Consider the following 14,088-nt stretch of genomic DNA (forward strand, 5'->3'; position numbering starts at 1 on the left):
CATGTTGTGTGGCTGCCAGCCTCCCTTCCCTATCTAGCATCACTAGATCTCTTGCTATTATGAGCCTTTCCATTGTTTTTCCTACAATGGACATAAGGCTAACTGGTCTGTAATTCCCCATTTCCCTTCTACTACCCTTTTTGAAAATTGGGACCACTGACGCCACTCTCCAGTCTTCTGAAACTTCATCCGTTCTCCACGAAACCTCAAAAACAGAGGCCAGAGGGTGTGAGAGAACCCCTGACAACTCTAAGTACTCTCTGGTATAACCTGTCAGAGCCTGATGCCTTTGTAATGTCCAATGCCCTGAGGAGCCCCTTGACTTCTGGGGGGGGGGGGTGACTGAGTCTGTGCCCCTAAGTCCCTGACCTCATCTAATCTCCTAATGGATGGGTTTGGCAGGAAATGGATGGGTTTGGCAGCAAATATGAAAACTTTAGACTTGGGCATACTGAACTTGAGGTGAAAGAAGGGGATTTTTTTGTATATGTTTGCTAATAAAGGAGAACCAAAGAAATATACCAGCCCTCGAATATGTGCACAAACCCTTGATAGATTGAGAGCGTTCTCTAATCATTCGGAACATTCAAGTAGTACGGTTCGTTCAGAGGAAATCCCTTCTGTGGACTTGAAAAAATGCCAGCATTCTGTGCTTGAAACTAATGAAATGAGTGACACTCCATATCCTCAAGACAATAGTAAGGTAAGCACTTTTCCCCCAATACCTCTTAATTATCAAAGCAATTTAAGGTCAGCAGTATAGTAGTATTAAATTTGTTTAATATTTAAGGTTTTAGTGTAGTAAAGATAATGAGTAGGATTACACTGGTTAGAGTTCAGAGGAGTCTACTGTGCATGAAAGAGAAGAAAAGCAATTTGCACACATTTGTCTCTCTTTACCTTTTTGCTTCAGCAGATCCTTTGCTTAATTTCAAACTTGTTTTTTTCTAAAATATTTTATTCGCTTTAAAATTCAACGCAAGTTAATAGTTTTAAAATCCAGTCTGATTAATAAAATAAGCAATATAAAGATCTTAAAATGTAATCTCCAACTACTTTGAAGCCTTCACTTTCTTTAAAATACTGTTGGATGGTTTGGTGAGGAAAATGTAAGTACATGAATCTGTGGGGGATTTCAACCTGTCTTTAGCCTGTCTCTGTAGTTCATGATTTGTTGGAAAAGTGCATTGTTAATGAAGACATTTGAAGAAATATGCTAAGCTGAAAACAACACCATCCTGATGCATATCATAATCTAAAAATGTTCCCTAAAGTATCAGATTGCTGTTAATCCCAAATCTTAGTTTTCAGTCTTAAGAGTAGATAGTGGAACTAGAACTTATGTGCAGTGAGAGAGAAAATGGGAAACCTCTACTTTGCTGGGATAAAAGGACAAGAAAAACAATAGCTCAATTTTTAGGGAGATCTGTCTCCCTTCCCACTTGCTATTGCTTGTTAATTGTTATGTGATTATTAATGCTAAAGCAATGAACTTGATGGTATGGTTTTCCTTATTCAGTGGGATTTACTCCCGGGCAGGTGGGTATGGGATTGCAGTCCAAGTCATTATTGTTAAGGTTTTCTGAATATACACTGTCCATTCCATGCATCACTAGAAAAATGTCTACAATATTTCATCCACTCCTTATAGAACATCTAATATATTTTGTAATGCAAAAATTTTGTCTGATGGTAAACATATTTTAGTATGTGCATAATGTGCTTAAAATACAAGTTGGGGTCTGGACAGAATAAGTTTCATAAACTTGCAAAAAGTTATGGGAAACAAATAACAAGTGTATTTGTAAGCAGGCAGGCTAGTCAGAACATCTGTGTACCAGAACAGATTTGGGATTTGTAGAAGAGCTGCATCTTAATTCTGCTCTCACCCATATATTTGATAGTGCTGATATAAAGATAAGGGTGTGACTCCTGAGAACTTCCCATCTTCTAAAAATGATGCTAAATAAAAGATGGGCACTATTTGTCTTTGACAGCACAATCTAATCATGTGCTATTAGAGGTTGTTGTTGTAGTAGTTATTACATTGCATTTATGTCCCACTGTTTTCCCTCTTGCGAGGAACCTGTGATGGGTTACAGAGTTCTCCACTCCATGTTTGTCTTTACAACAACAACCCTGTAATTTAAGTTAGGCTGAGGGCCAAAATCACCCAGTGAGCTTCATGCATAAGTGAGGGCTAGAACCCAGGTTTCCCTGGTCCCCAGTCCAACACTAGCACAAACTGGGAAATTTCTGGATTTCATCCTTGACCCTCATTGTGTTCCAGACTTCATACCAAAACTGAATGATCCAGCGTTAATAATTATACTGCCCATGTATCAGGCCTTAAGTTTCTCCTGACGGTGTTGCTCTACTCTAGGTATTTCCCAACAATGACTTGGGCATTCAGCATCTTGTACAATGTCTACCATCGCTGCATCACTATTTTCTGGTTAGTTTAGTGGCTTTAGTTGCTTTTCTGTCCAGTTACTATTTAACAGCTTACAGCATTCTTACCATGTTGTATGGTTTGTAAAGGAACGGTGTTATGAAGTTAAAATGTTGGGCTAAAATTCAGAACTAGATTAATTTCTTAGTTCTTTCTAGAGTGTGTTTAAATGATGTTTTTCTTCATGCTTATGTGCTCTTTTTCTGTTGTAGGAAGAAATCAGGCTAAGTATAAGCCCATATTCTGTCTTGAAAACAAATACTGAAGACACTCAAAATAAATCTGATGCAACTCTGAACAAAACAACCAAAACTGGATATACACCACTTGAGCTCCAGTTCTTAGAAATGAAAAATCAGTATAAGGATGCTATTTTGTTTGTTGAGTGTGGTTATAAGTACAGATTTTTTGGAGATGATGCCGAGGTAAAGCAATTTCATCAGTGCATTGGTGTTGTATTTATCTGTAGCTATTACTGACAGGATGCATGACAGTATAATGTGAAGTTTCTGTAACAGGAATGTAGAGCCTGTAGCCCACATGCAGCCCTTGGCTGCCCGCAGTGCAACATGTCCAGTCAGTGGCACCCTATATATTTTCCCCAGCAGCAAGTAATCTGCACACCAGTTCCACCATAGGACATGTCCTCTCTTTTGGTGTGGAAAAGCTCTTATCTCCAATTTTCCCCTAATTTGGGAAAACAGCTTTTCTCCGTGTGCATTGGATGGCAAGCAGGAAGCTGATGAGTGGTTTATTTTTATTTATTTTTTAAAAAATGGTATTCTGTCCAATTACTTGCGTCTCTGGATGGCTTACAGCACAGATAAATTGACAATCCACTCTGGCTGCAAATTGATAAAATACAACAATAAAATTCAATATTAAAATATATTAAAATATTGATTAAATAAAAAGGTCCTGACCTGGCACCAAAAAACATATAATGACAGCGCCAGGCAGACCTCTGGGGAGCGCATTTCATAGTCGGGGCGCCACTGCAGAGAAGGCCCTCCTCCAGGTACTCTGTCTCCTAATGTCTTTCACAGAGGGTTCCCGGAGGAGGGCTTCTGCTGCCAATCTCAGGGAGTGGGAGGGCAAATAGGGAAGAAGGCGTTCCTTTAGGTATCCTGGTCCCAAGCCGTTTAGGGCTTTATAGGTAATAACCAGCGCCTTGAATTGAGCCCGGACTTCGAGGGGAAGCCAGTGGAGCTGAAAGAGGACTGGGGTTATATGAGAATAACACCCAGTCCCCGACAGCATCCTGGCATCTCTGTTTTGCACCATCTGAAGTATCCGGACTGTCTTCAAGTGCAGTCCCACGTAAAGCACGTTACAGAAATCTAATCGGGAAGTAACCAATGCGTGTGTTACTGTTGCTAGGCAATCTTCCTCCAGTTAGGGACGCAGCTGATGGATTAGCTGAAGCTGAAGGAAAGCGCTGCTCGCCACCGCTGTCACTTGGGCTTCCAAGGACAGCTCCAGGTCGAGGAGCACTCCCAAGCTGTGGACCATGTCCTTTAGAGGGAGTGCAACCCCGTCCAGAGCAGGGCCCAAGTCTCCTACCAGCAGCTCGAATCACCCACCGACAAAACCTCCGTCTTATCTGGATTGAGCTTCAGTTTACTTGTGGTTGCTTCTGAGGTTTATACTGCAGAGGTTTGCTGCACTGGCTGTTTTTGAGAAGACATGCTTCCTTCTGTGTAGACATACAGAAATTTGGTATTTGAGATGCAGTATGTGCCCTGCTAGTGGTGATGGTGTTCATGTGTATGCATGTGCATATCCCAGCAGTCACTGGATGGAGCCCTTTGTGCTGAAAAGGTTTTGCACATATTTTCTACAAGAGAAGGAGGAACTGTATGGATCTGCTGGAGCAGGACAGCAAGGCCAGAGAAAGTTACATTCAGATTGTAGGGGCTTGGGCAGGTTCTATCTAATATTATCCTAAAAGCTTTGGCATTGCATTTATTTTAACAGCATACCTACAATCTAAATATTTGCTAGGTGAAATGCAGTTCACTTTGTATTAATTTTGTCCACATGTTTTCTTAAATGGCATAATTTGTTTGGAGGATAAGATTAATATTGACAAGGGAAAATATTTTTTTTAAGTTCATGTAACAGCCTGCCTTGAACTGCTGAATTTTCAAGTAGAATAATCCATAATTCATACCTAGTAACATGTTAACAAGGTTCTATTTTTTCACTGTTTTGTGGACTGTGTTTTTACCTCTATTTCATGGATACCTGCTCATTAAGTAGGTACTATATACACACAAGAGTTCCATGACATTTGTAGGGCTGACAGAATGAATTAGTAATTATTGTCATGTTTTATAGATTGCTGCTAAGGAGCTGAACATCTTCTGTCATAAAAATCACAACTTTATGACTGCAAGCATTCCAACTCACAGACTATTTGTTCATATTCGGCGTCTTGTAGCAAAAGGATATAAGGTTTGACTCTATCTATTTTTTTACTTGTGTTTAATGGTTCCTTTTTTCCGCTAAATAAATTGTACTGCAGTTTCTCAAATAAATGCCTCTGTCATATTAGTACTTTCTGTTTCAGCTGTCTTGGTTGGTTTGGAGCCCTAAGCTACAATTAAAGTCAAACTATGTATCTAATTTCATAGTTAGTCTTGGGAAAAATCAAAAGGAGATCAAAAATCTCATTGATTTTATTTATAAACTTATCTGTGTTGCTCCAATGCTATTTGATGTCCTTTTCCTTCCAAAGCTACTTCTGTTTTTCTCTATAATTTTTATTAGTATGCCCTTGGCCTAAGAACATAAGCAGCTGTCTTATAGCAAATCAGACTATTTAGTTTAGCACTGTTTTATCTGACTGGCAGAAGCACTCTAAGATTTCAAGGGCTGGGGGGGGGGGGGGGGTTTCCTGACCTGCTGATTGCAAAGCATGTTTCCTATCACTGAGCTATAGCACTTCCCTCATTTCTTCTCACTGTGATTTAATTACTGGTTTTGGCAGACAGTCTGATGGTGTTTACAGATGTGTGTGACTTCACAATTTATTATTTATTTTATTTATTTATTAAAACATTTTTATGCCGCCCCATTCGCCGAAGCCTCGGGGCGGCTTACAACAAAAAATAAAATAACATTTTAAAATACATACAATAAAATACAAATATATAATATAAAACATACACTATAAAACAAGCCGCCCTGGCCAAATAAAATTCAATAATATTAACATTTAAAATACTGCTTAAATAAAAAGGTCTTCGCCTGGCGCCGAAAAACAAATAACGACGGCGCCAGGCGGACCTCTCTGGGGAGCGCATTCCATAACTTAGGTGCCACCGCAGAGAAAGCCCTCCTCCGAGTAACCACCCTCCTAACTTCTTCCATGGAGGGCTCCCGGAGAAGGGCCTCTCCCGCCGATCTCAGGGGGCGGCTGGGCATATAAGGATGTAAGCGCTCCTTCAGGTAACCAGGACCCAAGCCGTTTAGGGCTTTATAGGTCATAACCAACACCTTGAATTGGGCCCGGACTTCAGTGGGAAGCCAGTGAAGCTGACGGAGAACTGGAGTCATGTGAACATAACGTCCAGTCCCCGTCAGCAGCCTGGCAGCTCTATTTTGGACCAATTGAAGTATCCGGACCGTCTTCAAGGGTAGCCCCACGTAGAGCGCGTTACAGAAGTCCAAACGGGAAGTCACCAACGCATGTGTCACTGTCGCAAGGCAGTCATTCTCCAGATAGGGGCGCAGCTGATGAATTAGCCGAAGCTGGAGGAAAGCGCTCCTCGCCACTGCTGTTACCTGAGCTTCCAGTGAAAGCTCTGGGTCGAGGAGCACTCCCAAGCTGCGGACCTTGTCCCTAAGAGGGAGTGCAACCCCATTCAGGACAAGGTTCAATTCACCCTCTCCGAAGCCCGATCCGCCAACCAACAGGACCTCCGTCTTGTCTGGATTGAGCTTCAGTTTATTGGCCCTCATCCAGCCCATTACCTCGGCCAGGCACCGGTTCAGCACAGCCACTGCCTCACCTGGATTGGTGGAAAATGAGAGGTAGAGCTGGGTATCATCAGCGTACTGATGGTTCCGCAGCCCACACCTCCTGATGACCTCTCCCAGCGGTTTCATGTATATGTTGATCAGCAAAGGGGACAAAATGGACCCCTGCGGTACTCCATGGCATAGCTGCCATGGCGCAGAGCCATAGTCCCCCAGCACCACCTTCTGGAACCGGCCATTGAGATAGGAGCGGAACCACTGCAAAGCAGTGCCTCCAACCCCCAATCCCGCAAGCCTATCCAGAAGGATACCATGGTCGATGGTATCGAAAGCCGCTGAGAGGTCCAGCAGAACCAACAGGGACGCACTCCCCCTGTCCTTCTCCCTGCACAGGTCATCATACAGGGCGACCAAGGCAGATTCAGTACCGTACCCGGGTCTGAAGCCGGACTGCAATGGGTCCAGATAATCAGTTTCATCCAAGAGTGCTTGGAGTTGTCCCGCCACCACTCGTTCTAACACCTTGCCCAGAAACGGGATGTTGGCCACTGGTCTATAATTAGTGGCCATCTCTGGATCCAGTGACGCCTTCTTCAGGACCGGTCGGACTACCGCCTCCTTCAAAGGGGCAGGCACCCGACCCTCCCTCAGAGAAGCGTTAACCACTTCCAAGATCCAGGTTCCAATCCCGTGCTTGGAATCATTTATTAACCAAGACGGGCAAGGGTCCAAAAGGCAAGTGGTTGGACGTACTCGCCCAAGCACCTTGTCCACATCATCGGGCCGCAATAACTGAAATTCATCCAATAAATCTGGACCAGACGGCAGCGTTGGTGTCTCCTTTGAAACCTCTGAATCAATAGTGGTGTCCAGCTCGTGACGAATCTGAGCGATTTTCTCCCTGAAATGCCTGGCAAAGTCGTCACAGCGGGCCTTTGAGGGTGGAATCAGGTCTTCCTTTGGACCTGGACGGACCAGGCCTTGCACCACTCGAAAGAGCTCCGCCGGACGGCATTGTGAGGAGGCAATGGAAGCGGAAAAGAATCTCTTTTTTGCCGCCCTCACCGCCACAGCATATGCCCGATAGTGGGCTCGTAAGTGTGTTCGGTCAGATTCATCTCGTGATTTCCTCCACCTACGCTCTAGTCGTCTCCCAACCTGCTTCATCGCCCTCAATTCAGGAGTATACCAAGGGGAAGAGCGGGCTCTGCCCGGTGGGAGAGGATGCTTAGGAGCGATCGTGTCTACAGCCCTGGTCATCTCCCCATTCCACAGTTCGACCAGAGCCTCGACAGGAGCACCCGTCTTGTCAGCCGGAAACTCCCCCAGGGCCTTCAGGAATCCTTCTGGATCCATCCGGCTCCGGGGGCGGACCCACACAATCGGGTCCGCACCCTTACAGAGGGAGAAGTCGCTCTCGAGCATAAACCTCACCAGGAAGTGATCTGACCATGACAGGGGAGTCAAGCATAAATTACTCACCCTCAGACCACCCTCTTCCTGCCCCGTCGAGAAAACCAGGTCCAGAGTGTGTCCCCGTTCATGGGTGGGGCCGGTGACATGTTGAGACAGGCCCATGGCCGTCATGGAGGCCATGAAGTCCTGAGCCGCCCCGGTCAGACTAGCCTCGGCATGGAGATTGAAGTCCCCCAGGACCAACATCCTGGGGGTCCTCAACACCAGGTCCAAGACAGTCTCCGTCAGCTCAGGCAGGGAGACTGTTGGGCAGAAGGGTGCGCGGTACACCAACAGAATCCCCAGTCTGTCTCGGTCGCCCAACACCAAATAGAGACACTCCAGCCCTGGTCTCGAAGGGACCGGAAGTCCCGTGAGGGAGATGGAGGCTCGGTAAACCAAAGCGACCCCCCCTCCCCTCCCCTCCGGCCGTGAGCAGTGCTGGACCAGATACCCGGGCGGGCACACTTGGGAGAGGGCAACATCCCCCCCCTCTCCCGCCCAGGTCTCCGTTATGCAGACCAGGTCGGCCCCCTCATCCACAATCAGGTCCTGGATGAGGGCAGATTTGTTATTGACCGACCTGGCATTAAGCAACAGCACCATCAGGCCGGAGGGGCGACTGACGAGACTCCCTGGCACCCTCTGGCTGGGAGCAAAACCAGAAGTAGGGACAGGTGTCAGCCATCTGTCCCTCCTTCTTCTATGCCGACACGTTAAGCTCCCAACGCTGTTACGTCCCCTGCCCATAACCACATCAATGGCGGCACCCGTGCGCTCCCCAGGAAACATAAGCGGCAGCATGGCCAGGGACGACTCCATAAAAAGATTTAAAATACTACTAAAAACACACACACACACACACACACACACACACACTCACCCCTCACAGCCCAGCAGGAGGGCCTACCATCGCCAAGTGCAAGCCCCTGGCCAGCCCCGCCCCCTGCTCGGCCACCCGAACGGTGGCGACCGTCCTTTGGCCGACGCCCTTTGTAGCCGCCGGCCCTGCGTCCCCCGCCTCGTCCGAAGCACGCCTGCCACACGTGCTGGGGCGTGGCGGAGCAGCCAAGTGGGCGGTGGATGGCGGCGCGGTCTTACGCGGCCAGGCAGCGGCTCCCCTCCGGCGCCGCGCAGTCTTACACAGCGAGGAGGCGGCCCTCCTCCGGCGTAGGCTGCCGGGCGCAGTTGGTGTTGCTGTTGGCGCGCTCCTCCCGCGGGCTTTGTAGCCGCCGGCCCTGCTGCTGCCGGGCGCAGTTGGTGTAACAATAAATGTTACAATAAATGTAACATGTTAACAAATATGGCACACAGACACAATTTTGTAGTAATTTTTTTGCCTTACCCTTGTCCCAAGGCACGTGGTTCCTAGTTTTATGTTGTATCTCTCCAATGCAGCAAAGTTCATGGATAACCTGTTGCACCTCCACTATCCCACCTTGAAGCTGGTTAGGTTCATTAGAAGTGAGATTCTGGGCATTCCAAGTAATTGGAATTTTCACATCACAGGAAGTAGAGACACAAACCATCATGATGCTGCTGTTCACTCTACTTCAAAGTTGGTTAGACATTGCAGAGGTATAGCAGTTTTGTTGACCTTTGCACCTGCTGGGCAGTAGAAGCTTCAGCTACTTGGCACTCACAAATACAAGTTGACACACTTCAGGTATCCTCTTCCAGCTCAGAGCTAGAGAAGGGGAGTGGAGATTTTGTTTTGAATTCGTTCTTTTGCCAGCCATACGTGACAATATATCTGTGGAGTAGATGGAGATCTAATGTGGAAGGAGGCCTTCTCAGAGGAAGGTGAGCAAAACTGTCAGATTCTCAGTGTGATAACAAAACAGAGGCATAAAGACACCACAGTTAATTAGATTAAAAGTCAGTGATACCAAAGAAGCACATCACTGCATGTAGAACATCACCAAACTATATATAATTGACAGAGAATTAGTTTAGCTACATTGAATGTGCTAATTTTGGACTCAGTATAGAAGTTAGCAAATATTGTTATGCTCTAGTAGTCTATCCACATTTCCTTTTTTTCCTTGTATCTTTTCTGTTGAATGGTGAGCTTCAGTATTTAAAATAAATAAAAAATAGTAGCTCCTTTGTTTAAACATGGTGCATTTCAAGTGTATATTTGGACTGCAGGACAAGGAAGTTGCAATGAGAATGATTTAAAAGACCTCATTTTGTCCCTACCCATCTATAACAGTGTATTAGTATTAAATATTGACCGTTTTTTAATTCTGCATTCCAAGGCCGCTCCTTGGTTTAAATTAATTAAACATGACCATCTAAGATCTGATTACTTAGTTTCCATCCCTAATTACACCCTTAGGGTGGCCTTTACAGCCCTTGGTTTCCAAACTATACAGCCTTATTAACTGGCCGTTATTCCCATATTCCAATGGAGCAGTGTCTGCATCTGTGGATCACTGAAGTAAAGAACCTCTTGCACTGTATTCTTCATTGTTCATTATATTGTGAGCTTAGGGAAAATTTTTGTCTAGTATACTATCCACCTCCAATGCCTACTCTGATCCTGAAAAGTTGTCAGATGTTGATGTGCACGTGTCCTACCGAGTCTCTCTTTTTGCTCTTGCAGCTAAAAAGATAAGAGCTAGGGAGGCTTTGAGGGGGACACTGTCTTGAATCACATCTGGTCTGTCTTTTATTATTATGTTTTAATGTTTGATTTATGGTTTTTTTGTTAATTCAGTATTTTACTTTGTTAATTTGTAACGGCCTATGGCTAAATACAATAAACTGATTGACTGACTAGTATTAAATAAAGATTTTTCATAATCACTGTTTCTTAGTTGCTTTACTTTTGCTTTTCAGGTAGGAGTTATAAAGCAAATGGAAACTGCTGCTTTGAAGTCTATTGGAGAGAAGAGAAGTTCCCTTTTTGCGCGAAAATTAACTGCATTGTATACAAAATCTACCCTTCTAGGAGAAGATATCCTTATATTTTAATTGATTGGGATGTTTTAATCAGGAGCAACTGCAGTAAAGTCAAAATAATGTAACATATCCAGTTTGTATTTCTATACCTACAACATTTGCTTTACATATTCTCTCTGGCTACAATTCTGCATCTCAGAATAAGTGCACTTGAACTTACGTGACTCCTGAGTAAAGAAGTAGTGAGTTGTCACCATATTAACATGTTCATTCCTTTTCCCCCCGCTGTCCCACCAGCTTTGTCAAGCTAGAAATCAAGGCCTTCCCACACCTGACATGTTATTTAGTCAAACACTATTGCATTTTATAAATATATAATGAAACATGTTATATAGATTGGTGATGTTGTCATACCAATATTCTGCATATATTTTTGTCCAGGTCATAAAGCTGGAGAAAGTCAGCCAAAATTATCTGTAGGATTGGCTCTGGGAAAAGGCAAATACATGTGGGGACTTTTAGTTTAGGTAAACAAGAAAAACAAAAATAGTAGAATAGTTTTCTACCACAAGTCCTGTGAAAACCAGAATATGTTCTCTATTTTTTTATAATACTAGAATTCAGGGTGACCCAAATGAATCCTGATAGGAGTGAAGAAGAGGTTTTTTTTTGTTTTGTTTTTTTTTAGCATAGTGGCTTGGTTGAGATGTCATTACCTCAAATAGATAAAGAGCTACAACTTATTTAAAAACATGTTTTCTTAACATTTGGTAAATGTGAATCCTCTTCTGAAGCATGATAATCTTTTGGAAGCTGAAGAAATACTAACTGATGTCTGTGATAATTATCTTCTTTGTATTTCTGAAAGCAAAGAAAATGTAAGGAATAAGAATCAGAACATTGTCATAGGCATAGTGGTAAGTATTATCGAGGCATTTCTGTGGTTCAGAGACTTTTTATATTTGTAATTGTTCATAGCTTGAAGGGGTTCATGAAAAAGTTTACAGTGACTGGGGGTTTGCAGGACATGACAGCTTATCATGGGTCACAGGGTAGCTGTGCTATGCAAACCTGGACTGCTTCCTGTAGGGTGACTTTCTTGAGAACTAGGACACTCTGACAACTCACGACTTGTTCTTGGGGTTGTTGACTTCACAGTGAGTATTATCTGAACCTGAACAACTAGCTGCACTTACTTGTGGGAAGTTGTAAGTGAGCCACTTGGCAACAGCAGCAAAATTTTTCTGCTGATACCAAGTTTGTCTTTGCTAAGGATAACTGTTCCACCAATATCAGAAATGCTCTTTGAATACACATCTGTAGCCAGCTGTGAAACCACCTGATAGTTGTTTCATCTTGCCCACTTTTAGCAAGTTTGCTGATCAAAATGTCATGGGGCATTTTATCAAAAGCTGTACTGAAGACAAGATGTGTTATGTACTCAGCATTCCCACAGTCCACCAGGGAGATTACCTGGTCAAACAAAATGAGCTTAAATTTGTTCTTGATAAATCCATGCTGGCTTTATGTAATTGTTTCATTGTCTTCAAGGTGCTTACAAACTGACTATTATCTGCTCCAAAATTTTCCCAGGGAATGATGTCCTACTAACTGGTGTATAGTTGCCCAAATCCTCCTTTTCCTCCGTTTTGAAGAAAATCCTTCTTCATTCATCTGGCACTTCATTTGTCCTCCATGATTTTGCAAAGATAATAGACAGTGGTTCTGAGAATTCTTCTGTCAGTTCCTTTATTACTCTAGGATGCAGTTTCATCATGCCCTGGAGATTTGCACTCATTCAAAGCATTTGGGTGTTCCTTGACCAGTTGTTTATTAATTGAAACTTCAGACCTGATGCTTCGGTTTTACTTAATTTCCACTGTTGGGGGGTGGGGGGGTGCAATCATAGACCTACTTTTGGAAAAGACCTGAGCCAAAGTAGGAATTGAGCACTTCAGTCTTTTCTCTGTCATCTGTTATCAATGTGCTCTCACTGAGAAGTTGAACCACAATTTCTCTGTCTTTTACTGTACACATACTTGAAAAAAGTTTTGTGTTCTTTGTGTTCCTTGCTAGCTTCAGCTCATTCTCAGCCTTAGCCTTCCTGATGTCATTCCTGCACTTCTGTGCTACATGTTTGCACTTTTCTTTTGTTACCTGGTCTTGGATAATGGATATTAGTCATGATAGCAGAATGAAACCTGTGAATGCTTAGTGCTGCCTGTGAACACCCAAAGGCTAGCTGATACCAGAAGCAAAATAGTGGAATTAATAAATTAGTCCAATTCTATCTTAGTTCTATGAAGAAGCCAGAACTCTTTTAGTGATAGTGCACATAATTATTAAAAGTGGTTTACTTTGATGTAGCAAATAGTTGCTAATCTGTTCTCACTACAAAATGTGTATATGAAGCTTTTTCTTAGTGAATGGTGGAAAATTCCTGTCTGTGGCACTTAGCACCTAGATTATGATCACAGGCTAAAGTTCTGCATGCGGTTAGGCTTCTCATAATGCCCGATACCTATAATAGGGTGTTATGCCTCTTTTATTTAGGAGTGAAACCTTTGTGTGCGTGAGACACAAAGATTAAGGAAGGCCAGTTAGTGCCAAAGCTTTATAATGTTCAGGGGACCAATTTTATTTATCCTTGGCTATATAACAGGAACCTGGAGAAAACATAGGATCAGTTCACATGACATGACAGCCCACCATGGGTTAATCTATCCTTGAGTTCCCTCAGTGCATGCCAGCTGCTTTTAGGAATATGCAAGTCCCAGTTGGGGTTTGCTGTGACTTGTCATGTGGTGTGATCTAGTCCTGGCTTCTAACAGGTAAATGAATCCATAATAGCTATTGTGTCATGCAAGCTGAGTAACTGAATTTATGTGTTGCATAATTTATTTCTGGTGGTGCAGTATTAATATTTTGAGATGTCTCTGTTAAAACACTCTTGTAGGATTATATGAAGTGTATTTGTGATAACAAACTTATTTAAACTGTTTATTTTTTGTGTCTTAGTTTTCTTTTTGTTTTCTGTTACATTCATAATTGGCATAATAAGAAAGCAAGGATTTTCTTAAAAAAATGAAAAAGTATGATATTTTTGCTGCTGAATTATTAGAGCTATCTTCAAGCCTACTACATTTCTGTGTTCAGTAACAGTTACAAAGGACATACACACATCCATTGAATTGCATAGGCTTCTGCTAGTAGTGGAATGCTGTGAATTGTAAACTTTTTTTATCTAAACATGCATAGGATTGCATCCTTAATAAATTAATTGTGTGATC

At 43.2% G+C, this 14,088-nt stretch overlaps 1 protein-coding gene across 3 annotated transcripts in view; it reads left to right on the plus strand.

Annotated features, from left to right (window-relative positions):
* MSH3 (mutS homolog 3) overlaps window positions 1-14,088 on the plus strand; it is a 101,849-nt gene that overhangs the window by 3,649 nt on the left and 84,112 nt on the right. The window contains exons 3-7 of one of the 3 annotated variants that reach the window (XM_044446506.1): window positions 504-703; window positions 2,665-2,877; window positions 4,793-4,909; window positions 10,736-10,853; window positions 11,573-11,715. In XM_044446506.1, the coding sequence (XP_044302441.1) occupies window positions 504-703; window positions 2,665-2,877; window positions 4,793-4,909; window positions 10,736-10,853; window positions 11,573-11,715 (791 nt within the window). The remainder of the gene's footprint in view (window positions 1-503; window positions 704-2,664; window positions 2,878-4,792; window positions 4,910-10,735; window positions 10,854-11,572; window positions 11,716-14,088) is intronic. The other 2 variants (XM_044446507.1, XM_044446508.1) reach the window with 2 other exon arrangements.

Source organism: Varanus komodoensis, unplaced genomic scaffold (assembly GCF_004798865.1).
Source record: "Varanus komodoensis strain SLA01 unplaced genomic scaffold, ASM479886v1 scaffold5, whole genome shotgun sequence".
Classification (NCBI taxonomy): Eukaryota; Metazoa; Chordata; class Lepidosauria; order Squamata; family Varanidae; genus Varanus; species Varanus komodoensis.